Source organism: Tiliqua scincoides, chromosome 4 (assembly GCF_035046505.1).
Source record: "Tiliqua scincoides isolate rTilSci1 chromosome 4, rTilSci1.hap2, whole genome shotgun sequence".
In the NCBI taxonomy this organism is placed as follows: Eukaryota; Metazoa; Chordata; class Lepidosauria; order Squamata; family Scincidae; genus Tiliqua; species Tiliqua scincoides.
Genome location: NC_089824.1, coordinates 171,953,054 through 171,973,755, shown reverse-complemented (window position 1 = coordinate 171,973,755; position 20,702 = coordinate 171,953,054). Strand labels below are relative to the sequence as shown.

The 20,702-nt window shown below is 42.2% G+C and overlaps 1 protein-coding gene across 1 annotated transcript in view; it reads left to right on the top strand.

Annotated features, from left to right (window-relative positions):
* Positions 1 to 298: 298 nt before the first annotated feature.
* Positions 299 to 20,702, top strand: part of NUDT3 (nudix hydrolase 3) — a 33,237-nt gene continuing 12,833 nt past the window's right edge. The window contains exon 1 of the mRNA XM_066622842.1: positions 299 to 686. Within this exon, the coding sequence (XP_066478939.1) occupies positions 588 to 686 (99 nt within the window). The 5' untranslated portion in view covers positions 299 to 587. The remainder of the gene's footprint in view (positions 687 to 20,702) is intronic.

Below are 20,702 nucleotides of genomic sequence, written 5' to 3'. Positions count from 1 at the left end.
GCATTGTTCCTCCCAGGCACGCCTTTTGCGGTGTGCCAGGCGTCTGGCTTCCGTGCACGGAGACGGCGCAAGGGCACGCCGGGCGGGGAGAGGAGCGCCAGGCGCCCCTCCCCTGCCGCCGACGCGCTTCCCCGAGCGTGCGGCTGGCGTTGGGAGACGCCGCGAAGCGCGCGTCCGGAGCGGGAAAGGGGCGAGTAATTCCCAGTCCCGGCTACGCCGCTTGCGCAGCAGCGGTAGGCGGAGGAGCCGCAGCCCGCGCCCTTCTCCGCCCGCCCCGCTGCGTCGCCGGCGTAGCATGCCCCAAGATGGCGTCGCGGTCGTCGTCGTTGGCGGCGGTGGCCGGAGCGCTGGCGGCAGCCGCGGTGCCGACGTGGGAAGAGCTGAGCGGGGGAAGGGGGCGGCGGGCGCAGGGCGGCAGCGGCAGTGACGAGTAGCGGCCGCAGAGCCCCGCGCGCTTCCCCCGGCCGGCCGGCGCGGCACTCTCCGGATCACGGCCCCCGCCCCCTCGGCAGGGAGACGGCCTCCCGCGCAGCGCAGCGCCGACGCCTCCCTTCCCGGTGGGCCTCCCACCGCTCCTCCCGCGGAGGATGATGAAGCTCAAATCCAACCAGACTCGCACCTACGACGGCGACGGCTACAAGAAGCGGGCGGCGTGTCTGTGCTTTCGCAACGAGACCGAGGAGGAGGTGGGTGAGGGAGCGGGCGGGCGAGCGGCTGAGGGGAGTGCGGCGGGGCTCGCGGGCGCCTTCCGTCCGTGCGGGAGGCGGCTGCGCGCTGCTGGACGGGGGGCCGCCGCCAGACCAGGCCAGGCGAGGGGACGGGGTGGAGCTTGCGGGGTGGGCGCCCTGGAGGGGCGCGGGAGCGGCTTTGGACTGGTCCCGAGCGGCGGTCTGTGCGCCCCCCCCCCATATGCACAGTGTGCTGCAGTTTGTAAGAGAGCGTGACGGGGGCGCCTCCTCAGTGGCTGGTCGGGAACGTGCGGCTGTTACTAGGCGAGAGGTGCCGGAACGCCTCCCATTGACACCTGTCTCCCGTTTGGAAGGCAGCCGTGCCTGGGAAGAGCGCGGCGCGGCACGTCCGAGGAAGGGAGCTGCTCCCCCCTGCCTTTCAAGGCGGTGTGAGCTCTTCCTCTCTTGGCGCTGATATATGCATGTTAAGCATACTTTACCAGAGTAGCCTGGCTTGCTTTACACGCATATATCATGTGCGTATGCTTTACATGCATGCATACATATATGCACACTCTTCGAGAGTAGCCTGGCTTGTTTTGCACGCATATATCACGTGTGTATGCTTTACATACATGCATACGTGCACACTCTACGAGAGTAGCCTGGCTTGCTTTACACGCATATATCATGCATGTATGCTTTACATACATGCATACATACATGCACACTTCACGAGAGTAGATTGGCTTGCTTTACATTTGTATATCACGTGTGTATGCTTTACGTACATGCATACATACTTTACGAGAGAGTCTGGTTTGCTTTACATGCATATATCATGCGTGCATGCTTTATGTACATGCATGCACACATACATGCACACTTAACAAGAGTAGTCTGGCTTGCTTTACATGCATTTATCATGCGTGTATGCTTTACATACATACTTTACGAGAGTAGTCTGGCTTGCTTTACACCAGCGGTGTCCAAAGTTTTTGGCAGGAGGGCCACATCAGCTCTTTGACACTGTGTCAGGGGCGGGGGGGGGGGAGAAAGAATTAATTTACATTTAAAATTTGAATAAATTTACATAAGTTTACATAAATGAATATATTAAAGATGAACTTATATGAATGAATGAAGGTCTTGCAGTAGCTCAAGGCCTATACAAGGCCTTGCACAAAGCAAGGCTGGCCTTTTCTTTGCTGCCGCTACTGCATCACAGACGTGAAACAGCAAGCAGTGGAGGGAGCCCTCATCCCACAGCTCATGCGAGAGGTCAAACGAGTTACTCACACTGAGATCAGTTGTGATGAACCAGAGCGGGCTCCAATAAATCTCCAGAGGGCCAGGGGTTCATTGGAGACTGGGGGCTCCCTGAGGGCCACATTGAGAGGCCTGGAGGGCCGCAGATAGCCCCAGGGCCGGGGTTTGGGCACCCATGATATAGAGAATAATAAAACTAAAATCACAAAGCAATTAAATACAGACACTGCAAGAAAATAACTATATTACACTTGAGGACAACTTGTCAGATGAATGTCCACAGAATTTCATAGCATCAATAAAAATTAGTAGTGACTGTTTCATCATACATATTCTTATAATGATTGTGTAGTTAAAAAGAGAGATACTGGTTGCAAGAGTTAATGCAGTATTGCAGTGATTTGTATGTCAGGAAATGTTTCTTCAAGGGTCTACGTACCTTATAGTTAGGTCAGCATTTATATAATGTCTAACTAACTATGCTTTATGTACTTACACCAGCAAAGCTGAATTTTAGTGAGAAGCCATTTTTAATCCTTCATATTGGAAAAGTATCATAATGTAGAGATTGGCAGTGTATGTGTGGAGATTCTCAGTTCAGCAGTGACAGAGTAGAAAGCAGCTTTTATTGCCATTGAAGTCTTACAGACACATTTTAGAATTGCTCTGTTCAGACAGTTGATTACAAACCAGTGATAAATTCAGACACAGTACAATTCTATACATGTTTACTCAGCAGTATCATTGTATTCCAGAAGCTTGCTTTCAGGTAAGTATGCATGTAATCGCAGTCTTAATCCATTAATTCTTGAATATGTGCTGTGAAGGGGGACAAATTCAAGTATTTTCAACACTTGTGTTAATATGGAGAATTGTAACTGGTTGCGCACTTTTGTCTTCCTGGAAATTGTGGTTTAAAGTGAGAGATCTTAACATGTTTTGGAGATTATAACAAGTGAATTGCAATTTAAGCTGTTCTTTCACTGGATTCTGCAGTGTAAATATTTGTTCACAAATCTCTGTGAAAGATTATTTTGTGCTCTTTGTACCAAGCTAGAATATTTTTATCTCATCAAAGATCAGAAGAACTGCAGTGGACCAAGCAGCACTTTCAGTAGTGAGTTATTTGATGACTAAATATTATAATACTGCTAACAGTAAATGTTTGTTCATAAGATTGTTGTAAAAAATATCCTGTCTGAAAGTTGGTGAATTTTGAAAACTTTGAAAGCCTTCCAGCTTCCTTGAGTTGTCTTTTGGGATTTATTGTGCTGTATCTTCCATGTTTACTTCTTCCACAAAGACACTAGAAGTGTACTTGATTTTTAAAATGAAAAGTGTTATGTCACGAAACCAAGAAGAGTAAGGGTGGTGCAAAAATATTGCAGGGACGAGAAGTTGATCTTGCATGTAACTGAGGAGAAATAAGGTCATTTTATTATATTTTGCAATTACTAATGTTTTGTTCTTGGCACAGTTTCCTCATGCTGTATATTTTATAGTTATCTTTAATGATCTTGTTATCTAAACTTGTAATTTCAGCATATTTTAGAGCAAGCTTGTGTAGCTGTTTTAGTAGCAGTGATAGATATTATGGAATTGGACAACAGAAGTCGGTATGGAAACAGAATCAAATTCTGAATGCTCAAGTATAGTGCCTCTTGTCTGTAAAAGCCTCAAATTTGCTAGCTGAAAGGGTTTTTTTGGATCTGTTCTTTCTCCTTTCAGTGCAGATTGCACTGTCATTGCATACAGTATGAAGATATAATGATATGGGGAGGGACTCAACCAAAGTTAGTGCCTGAGAATAGGCCTATGATGTTGTTCATTAATAAATAGAAAACTTATGAGGAGGTTAGAATTAAAAATGTAATGAAAAATAATACATTTCCGAACTAAAAGATATTTGTTCTGTCTTTTGAAAAACCTTCTTTCACTTATGAGTGGTTAGACATCTTTTCAGATATCATGTAGTAATTCAAATGCCTTACAGTCTGTTAGTTTTGGAAAGGAATTTGTTAGTGAGTGTCAATAAGGTCCTAAAATAGACTTCTTTGCATCAAGTATCTTAGACTTTGGGGTTTTTTGTTTTTTTTTAAAGCAGTTCAGGTGGGGCCTCTTTACTTGTGGATTCGGGACCCACAGTTTTACCTCACCACTGGTTCTGAACCCATGGATCTCCCCACCTGCTGTCCTCTGAACGTGACCATAGTTATGCTCTGGTCATGTTTGGAGCTACTTCTGAGGGCTGGGGAGGCTGTGCATGACCTCCCTGACTCTCAAAAAGCCTTCTGAGGTCTCTAGAAGGCTGAAAATCAGCACTTGTGGTTTTCAACCAAAACAAATTCCAGGAACAAATTTTCCATGGATGCTCAGGCACCAACTGTATAGTACTAAAGGACTGTCTAAAACAAAATCCGCCAGTATTCAAAAGGTGGTTGAGAAGCTTTCAGGGGGTGATGAAAAGACTTGAAATAACAAGGCCATGCTTCTTACTAGATAACTGGTGGGCAGCCCAGTCCTATTCAGCGATGACACAGTGGGGCTGCATGGTCCATGTGGTATCCAGTGCTGAAATTGAACAGGCCAGTAGAACTGGGTAACATTTGTTCCCTTACCCTGTGTCAGGTCCCAGCCTGCCCAATGGGGCTACTCAAATCTGCACAAGCAAAATCACTGGCACAAGTCTGAGTATCCCTGTATGAGCTTTCAGGCCTGGGAATGGCCCAGTTCTGCCATTCCTGTCCCCTTCCCAGACCTGAATTGTTACCATACCCACCCTCCCCCACTTTGAGACACTCCCTTCTCATCACTGTTCCACCCTCTCCCCTGCCCAGGTGCTGCCTGGCGGTAGCTTAAATTCTCCATCTGATGTAGCATCTGAATTCAGCACCGGCAGGATGGCACAGGCCTTCCAGCCAGTGCTCCCCACTCAAAGTTGTCGCAGATGTGCTTTATGGAACGTTTGCAATGGTTGGTACCAGTGCACTTTTACAGTAGGATTGGGCCATAAGTCTTAAAAAAAAAAAATGCTGTAAAAATGTAAAAAAAAAAGAAAAAAAAGAAAGAAAATGCTGTATTTATTTAAATTGCTCCTTTAAATTATCCACATCTTTAAAAGTTCTTTTTTATCTGAGTATTAATGTTCACCAGTAAAACATTAGATTCTTTTGTAAATTGTTTAGGTTGTGCTCTAAAGAGAAAAGAATAAACTACAAGGTGAGCGCAGACTGAGACTAAGTACAGGTGTACATAAGGATTCTTTTTTTCTTTATGAGTCAGGGAATGCTCCTTGTATGCAAAGGAAAATGCTATTGTGCATGAGACTATGAATACGTAAAGCATTTTTGGATCATGCTTTACATGGTTTTTTCACATATAAAGTACAATGTAAACACTTAACAAGCAAGAAGCTGCTCTAAAATAATTTTAGTATGGATGTGTAAACAAACAGCTATTTCTTCCCTTCCCTTTTTCATTCATCTCAGTAATTGTTTATATGGGGAAAGTAACAGCAATATCTTAAATAGTGCATGAAAGATATTCCTGAAAGTTGAATGCTGCATGAAACAGCACTATAGGACATACACAAGAACAGCCCCACTGGATCAGGCCATAGGCCCATCTAGTCCAGCTTCCTGTATCTCACAGTGGCCCACCAAATGCCCCAGGGAGCACACCAGATAACAAGAGACCTGCATCCTGGTGCCCTTGCATTGGCATTCTGACATAGCCCATTTCTAAAATCAGGAGGTTGCACATACACATCATGGCTTGTAACCCTTAATGGATTTTTCTCCAGAAACTTGTCCAATCCCCTTTTAAAGGCATCTAGGTCAGATGCCATCACCACATCCTGTGGCAATGAGTTCCACAGACCAACCACATGCTGAGTAAAGAAATATTTTCTTTTGTCTGTTCTACTCTCCTAACACTCAATTTTAGTGAATGTCCCCTGGTTCTGGTATTATGTGAGAGTGTAAAGAGCATCTCTCTATCCACTCAATCCTTCCCATGCATAATTTTCTATGTCTCAATCATGTCCCCCCCTCAGGCACCTCTTTTCTAGCTCTATTAGTACATCAGTACATCTAGGTCTACCGAGTCTATCAGTACATCAATCTAGTAGACTAATTGTCTAGGCTTGTAGTGATTTCTGCAGAGTTTCCTTTAGATTGAACACTACCACACAATTGGTTGACTTTTTTTATCAGTACAAAAACTTCTGTCTCCTTTAAATTTTCTACAAAAAGCAGCTCTAAAGTCTAAAGTAAACTACATACAGTAGTTTTCTTCTCCTTTTGCTACTGCTGTTCTTGGAAGTTTGCTTTCATAGCCCAAACACCTGAACTCACGGGTTTTAAGAAAATAAGGAAATGAATAATGAAGTCATGGTCATCAGTGTAAAATGTGTAAGGAGGGGGGAAACTCTAGAATGTATTAAATTCATTATCTTCTCTCACTACGGGTTGTTGGAAATTGTTGTAAAATAGTTATAATTTGCTAGGAGGAGCTCAACAGGTTGTCCGCTTTCTTAAGAGTATGATTCCCTTTTCTATTTTAGTAAATATAATTTTATATGACTGGGAGCCATAAGTCCCCTGTCATTTGCTGGAAGTTCCCCTCTACTTACTCTCCGCCATTTGATCGCTTTGCTGACAGGTCATGAGAGTGAAGTGAGTATTGAGATCCAATTCTGGATCACTTAATTCTGTCCTACTGACGTACTTCAATTAGCCTTGGGCACCCATAGTGTGACCATAAGAACCTTGCTAATGTGGAGGTAAGGTGGGGTATAAAGACATCAGAAAAGTGAGATGTAAATACCTGAGTTGAATAATTATCCTGGCCTGAATAGCTAATTGGTTTTATAATATAATTGCTGGGTAGTTCTCCATGTCCTTCCATCCCACTAGAATATATATTTTCAGAACTTTTTGGGAAATTTGAAAATCTGTTTTGGGAGGGGGGTAACCCAAAACCCTTCCTGGGGTTGACTTTGTGTTTTTCATCATTTGTCTCTGTGATCTCCCCAATTTGCAGATCATCTGAAGAGTCTCCTTTTAAACTTGGGCTATTCTTTCAGTAGGTTAGTACATAGATCTTTGTACCTCTTGGCCAGTGTATCTCTTGGAACTGGGTGGAGGAAGGGCAGACTCAGAGCGGTTTAGGCCTAGGAGTCATTTATTGATACCTTTTTGTTCAAGATGTCTTCTATAGCGGCCTTTCATGCTTACCTAGGCAAGAATGTGAAAGAGGCTCTTTGTGCTAGCATGTTTTCTTAAGGTTGCTGTCAGAATCTTTTTTCTGGTACAACTTCTTCAAATTTTTGAAATGCATTGATGAAATTAGTATCTATCGCAATTGAAATTTACTACATCAGTATCTGTGCAGTGAAAGGAGAAGGCTTGAACCCATTGCTTGTAGTGGAATCCTGCACTTTCTCAGAGACTGGGGAATTGAACTTGTAAAAAGAGGAATTGCGCTATGTTTTACATTGCTAAAAAGTGAAAGTTTGGCACATCTGTAACAAATTATGATTCACCTAGTAGCAGTGTAGTCAAAACACTATACTGTACTTGTTAACTGAAGATTTGTGTGTGGTTCATTGTTTTAGTATGCCTTCTTAATATCTTTATTTTGCTTTTAAAAAAAGCTGTCCTTTGTCCCCTATATTTCAGCTATTTATTCGGCAACCCCTTTGGTTATCTCCCTTCTTACTATTCCACCTTTGTTCTTTCTCTTCTCTCTTCTTCCCCTTTCCTTTATTTAGAAAGCTCAGGCAGCCTTTGAGACATCTTTGGCTTCTTCGTATACCTAATTAAAATCTGTGTATTTTCTTCCATCCACTCTGTATCTTTGTCTTTGTGCAGTCATGAGTTCTACAGAGGAAGTATTGGCCCTTCATAGAACACTATATAAGATGTATGATGATGATACTTTTATAAAGCCATATTTTAGCAGTTAATGCAGTGAACATAAGAACTACTTTGCTGGATCAGGCCAAAGGTCCATCTTGTACCATAATCTTATTTTCAGCAGTGGTCGTCCACTTAGAAGGCTCAAAGATGGGATATGATGATGGTAGTTTGTCCCCAGTATTTGATGATCAAGTTTTGAACATGCAAGATTAAACTGTGTTATGCTTGGGGCAGTGAGACCTCATCACAGACAGTGATTTGGAGGAGACAGAAGCAGGTGTGGGAGGAAGAAAAGACATACATATGTGGTCATGCAAGGGGCAGAACAGAATCACTTGAGAAAAAAGTGCCTGTAAAAGCGCAGGGAATATGTGCAAGAGTTGTTCTTTTTCTGATGAAAGCATAAGCATTAGCAGAGATGTTATATTGGAGATCATGAACAATTTCAGATGTGGAGCCATCATCGGTTCTAATTGTTTCCATTCATTTTCAGAATGGCTGCCAAATTAATGGAGACAATATGTACCAATTTACACCAGGATTGCTTCTTTCGTGACACAAACTTAAAACTTGGTGGAAATGTACTCAACAACATTATAAAGAATCTCAGATGTGGAGCCAACACGAACTTTGAATAATAATGGTCATTTTTTATATGGCTGCCAGAAGACTGATTCTATGTAATAGACATGAAAACTGTAATTTTCATGAAATTGTATGTACCAACATAAATACAGAACAGTATCCTGTGGAAAGGAATGGCTATTCATCACGGAATGTGTGCAACATGAGCATGAAGATTGCTGCTAGTCCAAAGTAGGCTTTTACATATTTTCATTTTTACTACAACTGTATTGTATCCAAACAACAAACTATGCAATGAGCCCACCTGAGAATAATGTGGACTTATTGCACTTATTGCATAGCATACTGCTATGTCAGTATGATCCAGAACAGTAGTACACTTTGGGTACAGTTGCATTTCATTGATCTGTCCTTCTCTTGCAGTTACAAATGAGGACCTCAACACATAAAGCCTGTGGTTCTCAAACTGGGGCATTACAATGCCCCAGCCTGAGAAACCCTTAAGGGGTGGGGGAGGGAGGAAGGCAGCAGCGTAATCCTCAGGGACAAGGCAGGGCAGTTGGCTGCTGCCAGAGACAAGGATTTTATACTTGCCTACAGATCGCTCCGGCCTCCTGGGAGGGTCCAAAAAGCTTCTGCAGTGCTCCTCAGGCCCCCAAACTTCTGAAAAAAGAAACATTCTGTTTTTATTGCTAAACTGGAAGTGGGTATTTTTTTACTTTTACACACGTTTGGAGGCTTGGGAAGTGCTGCAGAGGGGTCCGCAGACTCCCTGGAAACCCCCCCCCCGGGATTCTGGAGATGCCTATAGATAAACACCCCCCCACTGTCTCTGGCAGTAGTGTCAGGGATTGCATTGCTGCCTCCCCCTTCACAACAATTTTCCTCAGTTCTCAAACATCCTGAGAGTTTCAGAACTGCTGCATAAAGCTATTGTTTCTGGAAGAGCTGCTTACAAAAGTTATCAGGTACCACAATTGTTTTGCACTAGCCTTGTTCACTTGAACAGGGCAAGTGTAGACATAACTATGTGAATGCTTAGGGAGAACTGTTTCAGTGTGGTAAATCATCCATTTCATTTTTGAAAGTTAACGAAAGAAGAACTGACCAAGTAGAATTTATCATGGCTTCATGTTTGCAGCGGTTCATGTGTAGAATAGATAAACCCTCCTGCTAGCCTTTATGCTTGTATCACAAAAGGAATTATCATGGTGCAAATTTGCACCATCTGCACTAGAAAGGAGGTGGAGACTGAGAGAGATTTTTCCAGTCTGTTGGTTGGATAACATGATAAAAGGGTATGGGTTGAGTTTTATCAACCAAAATAATGGCTTAAAGTGTCTGGTAGCCATTGATTGACTCTTCTGTGATGAACTTGGATAACTTTCTAAAATGATTAGCTAAGGTTCAAACGTGCATTTAGAAATGTCTGGGTTATGCAACTTCAGACTTTGCGTAAGGGATGGAATGTTTGAATGTTGGGAAGGGACATTAAAGACCATCTGTATGTATAACTAATATGTTAGTAAGAAGGGTGCGCTCTCCATGTTAGCTTTCTGTGTGAAGGAGAATAAACCCCATTGAAGACAATGGAACTTCACAGTAAACATCCATAGGATTGCAGAGTTGGAGCCAGTGAAGTTAGATTTTAAAATCTCAGTGTGTTTCACTTTGCACTTAATGTTCCGTGTGCCATTCGATTGCAGCATTTTTGGAGTTATTTGTAGACTGCTTGGGATTTTTCCCAATTGAATATTGGTAACACTTGGAAGCTTGGTTGACTTCACTCCACTTCAGTTATGAATAGGGGAGGATGAACACAATTATTTAGATGCACTATAAGAGAAAAGTTAGTTCAGTATGTGTACTGCATGAATGCATTTGCAGGGACAATGGATGCAGGGGATTCATTCAGTTTCCCTTCAATTTCCCTGCCTTCTTCAGCACTCTGGTATTTTGTTGTCCTGTTTTCCCTCTGACTTCCTTCCTGCTTTGGGTTTCCTTGTACTGTGTTCCCATGGAAATGTGAGCCAGGCAGCAGACTCTACCAGTTGTTTTCTAAAGCGATTCCTTTATCTGCAAGACCGGTAAAGTTGTTATACTACAGTGAAGTAGCTATATTGCTGTAATTATACAGTGCAGTAGTTATCCAGTATACAAATTTGTTTGCTATAATAGATGTAGAATTGCACTGTATTCAACTTCAATTAAGTTATGTAGTTACCTGCAACACTTAAGAAGTGCTTCCTTAAGTAATGAGAATCTTGGAGATAGTTGACTTTGTAAGGCTTATGATCATTTAACAAAGTGATAAAATCTTTATAAAGTTGTCTGCTGTGGTTGGGGCAATTTTGACTTCCTGTAAAAATGAATTTGTAAGAGATGGCTGTGGGCAGGAGGTCTGGTCTAGAGGGTAGAGCCTCCATTTGCCTGAAGATTAACATCCACAAGGTCGCCAGTTCGAGGCCACCGGCACCCTGCGACCTTGAAGCAGCTGGCAAGCTGCAGCTGAGCTGTTCCATCTGCTCGGAGCGTGGGAGGATGGAGGCCAGAATGTTAAACCAGATCGGAGTGTAACAGCTTGAATGTGGTGGTTCTTGAAAGAGAGAACCTTCTTTCAATTTGTAAAAATCCCTGCGTGGATTTAATAAGCCTGCCTGTGTAAACCGCCTTGAATAAAGTCTTGAATAAAGACCAAGAAAAGCGGTATACAAATACTGTATATTATTATATTATTATTATCATAGTTGAGGGGCAAGTCTGAACACTGTTATGCTAATCTGCCTACTGTATAACACTGTTAGTCAACAATGGCTGACAACCCAGCAAATGAAGATCTTAAATGAGGAGATAAGGACAATTACAAATGTCTGCATTGTGGATTAGGAGGCATGGTTACCAAATTACTGTAGTTGTTGAGGAGGTTTTTCTGTTCTGTTGTAGATTTCTACTGTTTTGTATAAATTGGAATTTGAAGTAGAGGGAAAGGAATTCTACTGTTGTGGATTGAACGCTGAAATATCTTCCTATACGTTCTAGATCAGGTTCTAAATCAACTTTGAGCAGTGGGGGTATGTGTGGCAAATGACCCTTGCGTGACCCTCCGGGCTGTGCCAACCTGGAAGTAATTGGCGGTTGATGTGATGACATCACCACTAATTACTTGTGTGTTCTGGGTTGACTCAGGATGCAAGCAGCAGAGGAGAATCTGGAACAGCGTGGCAGGGAGACCAAAAGGCCACTGAAGCAGGAGGAGGTGGGGGACTGTAGCTGTGCTTTTTGCCAAAAAAGGGCCTCAGCCTGTGGGCTGCATGTTGGATCACCATGAATGGTCCCTTCTGTGCTACTATAGGATAGAAGACAAGAATATATTTGAACATATGTGCTGTTCTTAGATGTGCTGCATTGTGGGTACCAGTCAAAAATACCTGTGGCACAGCACAGTTGTGAGAGAAGCATACATGCTATTTCCTCTCATGCAACTCTTACCCCAGCAGCCCTTAGAATGTCTTTGCAGGAGTCGTTCCTTATTTAGTGAACTAACAAATGTAGCAAGTGTGCAGGAGACAGGAGGGCTGTTTGTTGCTTGTACAGGATAATGCTAGAATAAAGCTAGTTCCACATTAATAGTAGTATTCTCATGAAGAGGGGTAGGTGGAGATAGCACGAACAGCATGTGATAGCACTTGCATTTAATGGATAACTTATTGAAAGCAAGCTGAACTTGAAATGAAGGAGGCATGACACTGCAGGAGAGGGAGAGTTATTCCATCTGTAGATTAGCATTAAGGGAAAGATGAAGAAATGTTTTGCATGTTAAAACTACTTGTTTTAGCAACTCTGTGTGAGATTGTAACAAATGCAGGAATGTGCAGGCTCCTGAGAACTCCACAGTCATGGAATTAGAGAGCAGATCCTCTTGTGAATTAGGAACTGGTTAAAGACCAGGAAACAGAATGGGTGTAAATGGGCAGTTCACAATGGAGTGAGGTGAAAAGTGGTATGTCCCAATGATCTGGAGTTGGGGTAAGCACCAAGGTGGCCAAGTTCATGGATGATGTTAAACATTTCTGGGTGGTGAAATCCAGAAGGGATTGTCAAGAGCTCCAAAATGGTCTCTTTAACCTGGGAAATGGGTCACAAAATGGCAGATGCACTTCAGTATGAGTAAGTGTGAAGTTATGCACATTGGGGCTCAAAGTTAAAACTTCATGTATATTCTGAGTTGTCTGTGGCAGATCAGGAGAGAGATCTTGGATAGCTCGATGAAAGTATCAATTCAGTGTGTGGCAGTGGTAAAGACCAGTTCTTTGTTCAGGATTACTTAAAAAGGGATTGAGAATAAAACGGCCATTATTATGCCAGTGTGCAAATCAATGGTAAGGACACATCTGCAGTTCTGGTCGCCACAGAAAGGCTATAGTGGAACTGGAAAAGAGAGCTACCAAAATGGTTAGTGGGCTGGGGCACTTCCCTTATGAGAAAAGGCTACAGTGTTTGGGGCTCTTTAATCTAGAACAGGGGTGTCCAGACCTTTTGGCAGGAGGGTCACATCATCTCTCTGACACTGTATTGGGGCCTGGAATAAAAAGAATTTATTTACATTTCAAATTTGAATAAATTTACATAAATAAATATATTAGAGATGGAACATATGAATGAATGAAGGTCTTGCAATAGCTCAAGGCCTATAAAAGGCCTTGCACAAGGCAAGGCCAGCCTTTCCTTTGCTGCCGCTGCTACAAAGATGTAATGCACATCATAGATGTGAAACAGCAAGCAGTGGAGGGAGCCTTCATCCCACAGCTCACGTGAGAGGTTGAACAGTTGCCCTCACGCTGAGAGCAGTTGCGTCAGGCCAGCATGGGCTCCAGCAAGTCTCTGGAGGGCTAGAGGCTCATTGGAGACTGGGGGCTCCCTGAGGGCTGGATTGGGAGTCCTCGAGGGCTGCAAGTGGTCCCAGGGCCAGGGTTTGGGCACTGCTGATCTAGAAAAAAGGCCCCTGAGGGAGACATGATTGAGACAAAAAAATTATGCAGGGGTGGAAAGAGTGGATAGAGGAAAGTTCTTTTTCCTTTCGCACAACACAGGGACAAGGGGGAATCCTCTAAAATTCAGTGGCAGGAAAATTAGAACAGACAAAAGAAAATATCTTTACCCAGTGCATAATTAATCTGTGGAACTCCTTGCCACAGGACATGGTGATGGCACCTGGTTTAGATTTCTTTAAAAGGGATTTGAGCAGATTTTATTCTTCCTTTCTGTCAGTTTTAGGCCGCTATCCTGTGCATGTTTGTGAGGAAGTAAGCCCTGTTGAACACTGTCTTCCCCTGAATGCTAAATGCAAGGGAGTGGCAACAGGATGCAGGCACCTTATTGACTGTGTGCTTCCTGAGGCATCTGGTAGGCAGCTGTGAGATACAGATGGGCTGAACTAGATGGGCCTGATCCAGCAGGGTTCTTATGTTCTTAACATTGGACTGGTCCAAATAGAACTATATTTATGGATGTTTGCATTGTTTGCCTGCTTTGTAAAGTTCAGAATGGTCATTTCTGCTAGATTTTATTCTTCCTTTCTGTCAGTTTTAGACTGCTATCCTGCGTATGTCTGTGAGGAAGTAAGCCCTGTTGAACACAGTGTGATGTCTGAAGCAGCTACTTTGAGGCTGGAATTGTTGGATATATGTGTGAAGTCAAGGTTGCATTGCAGGTGCTTCTGTGGAGAACGCTTGTGGCAACTTGACAGTGGCTAAATTGGCTAAATTTTGAAGTCTTCTCTCTCATTTTAAACAGCCAATTGAAATTATTCATTAGGCTACAATTTAATTGGTGGTGGGCAACAATAGTCTGAATACAGAATTTAGAAAGGGATTTTAAAGTATTCTGAAGTACAAATAAAAAATTATCAGGCTATTGTTTTCTGGGGAGGGTACTTGCTAAACAGAGCATTCTCAAGACATGGTATTTGTTCTGAATCAGTGATTCCAAAATAATTCATATGTATTTACTATGATTTTTTTATGAATTTGCTATGATCTGAAAATATAGTATCTCTCAAATAACTAGCATTAGTAAGAAGGTATCCACTTGTAAGGAAGAGACTTGCTTGCCACTTCCACTAGCTTCTTCATTTTTAATGCCTCCACTCTAATTAAAAACTTGTTAGTAAATATTTTGTATGTTATTCATAAAAATAAAATTTATATTCTCCTTTTCAACCAAAAAGTTCACAAAGCAGCTTACATATCAAAATAAAGGAAAAATATGGTTACCTATCCCAAAGCTCAAAAGGAAGACACCAAAAATAACCTTTTGATGCTGCAATGAATTGAAAAAGATGCTGCAATGAATTGGGCAGCAGCTTTTCCAAATGCTGTTTTGTAGACTAGATTATTTGCAAGACAGTGTTTATGGGACTGCCTTTGAAAAGTGTTTAGAAGTTTCAGTTGGTTCAGGATTATCCTGGTGTGAGAAATTTTGATCACACTATTCCAAAGTTGTCCCTGCTGTACTGGAGCAGTACAATTGACTACCAGTTGACTTCTGGACCCAATTTAAAGTGCTGAGTTTAATGTTTAAGACTCTCAAAAGCATGGCACATGAATCCCCTGTTGTACGAATCTGCTCATGTTGTCTTTTCAATAGTGGAGACTGTAGAATAGTGCCCCCAACATCTGCAGGATTGCAGTAAAGTGGGTGGTGATAAGTTAGAGTGTTTTCCAGCCGTAATATCTAGGTTGTGGAATACCCACCCATTAAAGTACATAATACTATTCATTTTACTCTTGTTTTTTTAGCCTTAAACCAAGACTTGACAACTTAATGTGAATAGTGTAATTACTTTCTGCTGCTATTGTTTGTCAGTGTTGGAGCACATTCTTAACTTGAAGAATGTCCCTGGTTCAATTCGTAGCATCTCCGAATAAGATCATCTCAGGTAGTAGGTCCTGGGAAATGCTTCTGTATGGGACTCTGAAGAGCTGCTGGCAATCTGGATTACCTGACACAGGATAAGGCAGCTTCATCTGTTCTGGTATACACATGGTTGTCCCTTTTTTAAATCCTCACAACATACGAGCAAGATAAGTTAGTTTGCCACAAGGCCTCTTTAAGACATTTAAAGAGGCCTTGGGCCAACAGGGAATACTTCCTCAGCTTTCTAAAGAAATCAAATGAGCTTATACAATAAATCCATTCCTCATTGTTCCCATGCAATGTGGGTTATTGTATATGCCCCATGGTGATATTCGGGCCAATAAGGACCAATAATAAGACAATTAAAAAATATTGTCAATAAGACAGTAATGTGCCTGAGCCAGCTTTTGGTGTTGGGACAGTTAAACTGTTCTTTCTTTGCTCCCCTTGCTCAGTAATTCATTGTTGATAGCCTGATCCCTAAACAATTAGAACAGTGGTTCTCAAACATTTTAGTGTTGGCACCCACTTTGCAGAATGACAATCTGGAAGTGATGTTGGGCCAAAAGTATCATCCTCAAGCTGGAAAATATTTTGTACCTTCATACTAAAAATAAAATCAATCAAGTAAATTAAAACTTTGCAGTAAGTATAAAAATTTATTTAAAATAAAGTACTCTCCTAACCCTCACAAGTAATTGCTGATCTATTTAAAAAAATTCCCCAAACATCCCAAAGGCTGTAATCCTATCCACACTTACCAGGGAGTAAGCCTCATTGATTATACTGTTCAACAATGAAACTTTTACAAGAATGAAAGTACTGTAGTTTATAGATTTTTGGGTGCTGAACACAAAAATAACAGTGAAAATCCTCTATTAGCTATGGTTCCGGATTAATTTGACCATTTATATTTTGTATAGATATCACATATATTTAAATGGGATGTCCAAACTGGATGGATCTGGTTCCAATCACTTCTTTGCTATGATCATGTGATTCATGAGGCAAAGACACGTGATCCAACTCACCCTGACTGGAATTTAACGTTTGCCATGCTGATTTATGATTGTCACTATTATAAATCCCATTGAAGTATATGTGAAACAGAAATGGTCGATTTACTCGGAAATTTGAGCTAGGAGAGTATTTTAACTGTGATTAAAATCTAAAATCTTTGGTTCAGCAACCAAAAATCTATAAAGAATGTCTAACTTTGTTTTTGTATTTAAAAAAAAGTTAAAATCTGTTGAACAGTGTTATTGTTAAAATCATATGCATAGCAGCCTGTTAAAAGTACAGATCTGTAACATTTCCCCAAATGCAGTCACATACCATGGTAGCATCAAATCTGTTAAAAATAAAATACACATTGACATGAACAGGGACCTACTGAAACAGGCTTGCAACCCACCTAGTGGATCCTGACCCACAGTTTGAGAAACACTGAAAAATGTTTGTGAGCAACTAATGATACCAAGGAAGTATGAAGAATTATGCCCATTCAGAAGTTGAACATGAGTAATAATGTATTAAAACCTACCATAGATACTAGCTGTACTATACTAGCTGTACTATACTAGCTGTACATACTATAGTATGTACATAAAATTTTTGCCAAGTAATCAAGCTCCAATTATCACTTCACCTTATCTCCCGGTCAATCAGAAGGCAGAGCCTTTCAACTCTGAAAAGTTTCTTTCTTGCTAAAGCCTGTAATTAAAGCAATGCAGAGATAATTGTTTCTATAGTAACTTTCATGGGAAATTCCAGCCAAAGTTAATCTTTTATTCTCTGCAACCTGGTTCCTTCTTGCAAAGGCATGCATGTATTTGGCAGAGGTCTCTTTTCTGCACCAGGATGGGATCCTCCTTTCCATTTGAAATAAAGTCCCAGGCTACAATTAAGTGCACCATTATTTAAGAATAACTCCCATGAAAGCAGTGGGTCTACTTCTGAGTAAAAAGGGTTGCAATTATATGCAGCTGCATCTCTCTGCTGTGAATTGAATTGCATACTCCCAGTTATGTGTTATACATTGTATGTTATATGTAGAGCTTCTGGCTTAACATACCAGACACCTTAAAGGTAGATTTGATTCATGGATCTCCTGCAGTGATTCCCAACCTTTTTCACTTGCATATCCCTTGGCAACCCATTTCCATAAATTGTACCCTTCATATTAGCAAAATGTTTGTAATAATACAAGCCCTCATCTCCTCTCTGTGAAAACCCAGACTTCATGTATTCATCACATATTTTCTCTTTTCATCTGTTTGAAGAACAGAAGATTCTGCCTTTGCACTGTTTTGCACCAGAAGTGTCCTGAGAAATTCTGGGTGATTGATCATTTTCCATATTATGTTTCCGCTTTTTTACTGTACTGGTTTTCAGTCGCTGGTTCATACATGAATTGATGACCAAAAATTAGCTATTGGTGGGGCTTTCACAGCCAACTAGCTACCGCCCTTTCTGCCTTGCTGGTCCTTGTAAGGCATTCATTCCTTGCTAGGGATTCTGGAGCACGACCTGCCTTTTTCTGCCACTATTCCATTCTTTTTCAAGTACCCCTAAATGTCTTGTTGACAGTCCCTGGGAGTATATGAATACCAGGTTGGGAACCACTGTTTTACTGGCATGTTGTTTACAGTGCTCTTACTCTGATAAGTGTTTACAAAAAGGTGGTGACCAGAATTTTTAAAAACAAAAATGTATCTTATGATTTTTTACTATGTTTTTAATAAATTAGACTACAGTTCTTAGGTAACAATTAGTGGTAGGTTATTTTTCAGAATCTGGCCTTGGGTAAAATCAGACAAAACTATAGTCAGACACCCCCATAAGTTTAACCTCCAACTTATCCGAGGGTCATGGAAAATTCCTGCCCTCGGCTTATCTGTGGGATCGACTTATATGCAGGTGTCTGCGGTGTGTGGTGTTGGCCCGTTGTTGACTTTTATTTGCATATGGCTTTCCTAGGGTCATGTTGAACATGGTGTTGACTGAGCTGGATTGGCATTATGGTAAACTATACAAGCATCCAGACCTTTAAAAGTGCATTTTCCAACCCAAAGTCCCTGCAGTAAGATGCTAGACCTAAGGGTTGAGGCTGAAAGTGCAGCACGCGGAAGTTATTGCAAGGCAAGGGCAGAAACGTAGGTCAGTCCAGAGAGGTCACTGCCTGCCAATGACATAGGCCAATGCTGCATATCTCTATTCACTTCTGTCCCTGCAAAAGCCTTGGCACACACACATCCTCAGGTCACAGAGATCGTATTCCAAGCCTCAGAGACCCAGATAACCCTATACTGGATGGTAATGGCTTATTAACACCCTATTGTCATCAAGGTAGTAAATGCAAATCTTGTTTATTTCACTTCTGTTTCCGCAGACTTGTGATTCACAGACCTGCAATCCATTGTGGATCACAGGCCCATGATGGAGGGCCTCAGAGGACCTCCTGGACATGACTGTTGTTGATGTCCTGGATGTTGTTGCCATCTGAGGCGTTGGGAGATTGTGCGTGGCCTCCCCATGCCCCAGAAGGCCTGCTGGAGCCTTCTAAAAAGCACTTCCAGTTCTTTGCTAAAGTGGAAATGCATCTCAGAAGGCTCTGGCAGACCTTCTGATGCCCTCAGGAGACCTCCTGGATGCAACCTCTGAGGTCCTCCATTGCAGGCCTGCGATCCATGGTGAGTCCCCATACCCCAGAACACCCTGAGATACAACCGGAAGGCGCTGTGAATTGGTTGTTCTGAAACATACTTTGTTTCAGCTGCCAAAAATGTTCTGGAAACTTGCTTTTGTTTCCATGCTTTCATAAGCCGCGCTTTCATCCCACTCAGATTTTGGTCTTTTATCAAGGAATAGTGAAACCCTAAAGTGGAAAGGTCGCTTCTTATGAGTTACTGTTTATAAAGAGCAAGGACATCTGGTGGGCAAATACTAGGACCTCATTCCTGCACTAATGGAATAGAAACTACTGGCACTTCTAAACCAATGCTTTAATGCTTCCTTCACCCCAAAACTATTCTGGTTCAGATTCCAGGGAGCAGTACTTATTCACAGATGAAGTCCTGAATGGAAGTATGTAGGAGGTCTCCATTCTCTTTCCTATTTTTGGTTCAGAAAGTTGAGTTGACTTGAGGGGGATTAATATAGTTTTTCTTCATTCAGGAGCTTAACTGGAGAGTTGAAGAGTGTTTTTCCTCGCTTATACTGAAGTAACTATTGATCATACAGTGCATACCTGCTGTCAAAGAGCATGGGTACAGCCCACCTTTGATCTATCCATTTGTGTAGGGCAGTGGTTCCACACAACCTTTAGGAACCCGCGAACCACTAAGGCAAAAATTGGAATTGCCGTGGACCACATTCAATCCCCTGCACACAAAAAAGTACAATTAAATCTGGTATTCCGTGGAGCTCAGCAAGACACCAGAAGTGCTGGCTGCAACTGCATGTGGTCGCTGGTGGTCCAAGGGGAAGCATCTTGCCAAGTGAGTGCTTCTCTACAGGCTACCAGAGAGGACAAAGAATAGATTGCGCACAGTTGCAGTTAACACTTCAGTGTCATCTGTGGATTTTCCCCCTTCTGGGGGCCTTCAGAAGCTCGATGAGGCTGCACACAGCCTCCTCGGGCATCAGACCGCTATCTGGAAGCAGATGCCAGCTCCCATCATGGATTTCATTATCTGCAGTTGGACTGCTGAGGTTGGACTGTAGTTATAAACCAGTTATCAGAAACAAGAAGGGAAATGATATAAACACCAAAACATATCACCCATCAATCACACAGTCAAGAAAGTCAGGGGGAAATAATCAAAGCAGGCCAGCAGAAGTCTCCTGGAAAAGTACAATTTTAAACCTGCCCCAAAATACAGATAGGGGAAGACCTCTAGTTGTATCTCCCGTGTCAGGGGGTTTCATAGGATGGAAGATATCACAGAGAAGCCCCTTAGGATGTTGAAGGTAGTGGAACTCCAATGGAAGAGAGCTTCTCCAGATGATCTTGGGGAATGGGCAGATTCACACAGAAGAAAGCAGCCTGGACCATAGCTCTTTCAGGGTTTTCAAGATGGTGACTGGTTCCTTGAATCCTGTCTGGGAACAAGTTGACAACCAATGCAGCTGGTGCAACAAATGGAATAAACATATAATCTAGATCTGCAGTTCCCAAACTGTGTGCTGCAGTACCCTAGAGCAACACAGAACTACAAGGTATTTAAAGACACCAAGGGAAACACAGTGAGCAGTGTCATGAGAAAATTATACAGTGGAGTCTCAGTATCCATGAGGAATTCATTTACAGACCCCTGCTGATACCAAAACTTGAGGATAATGA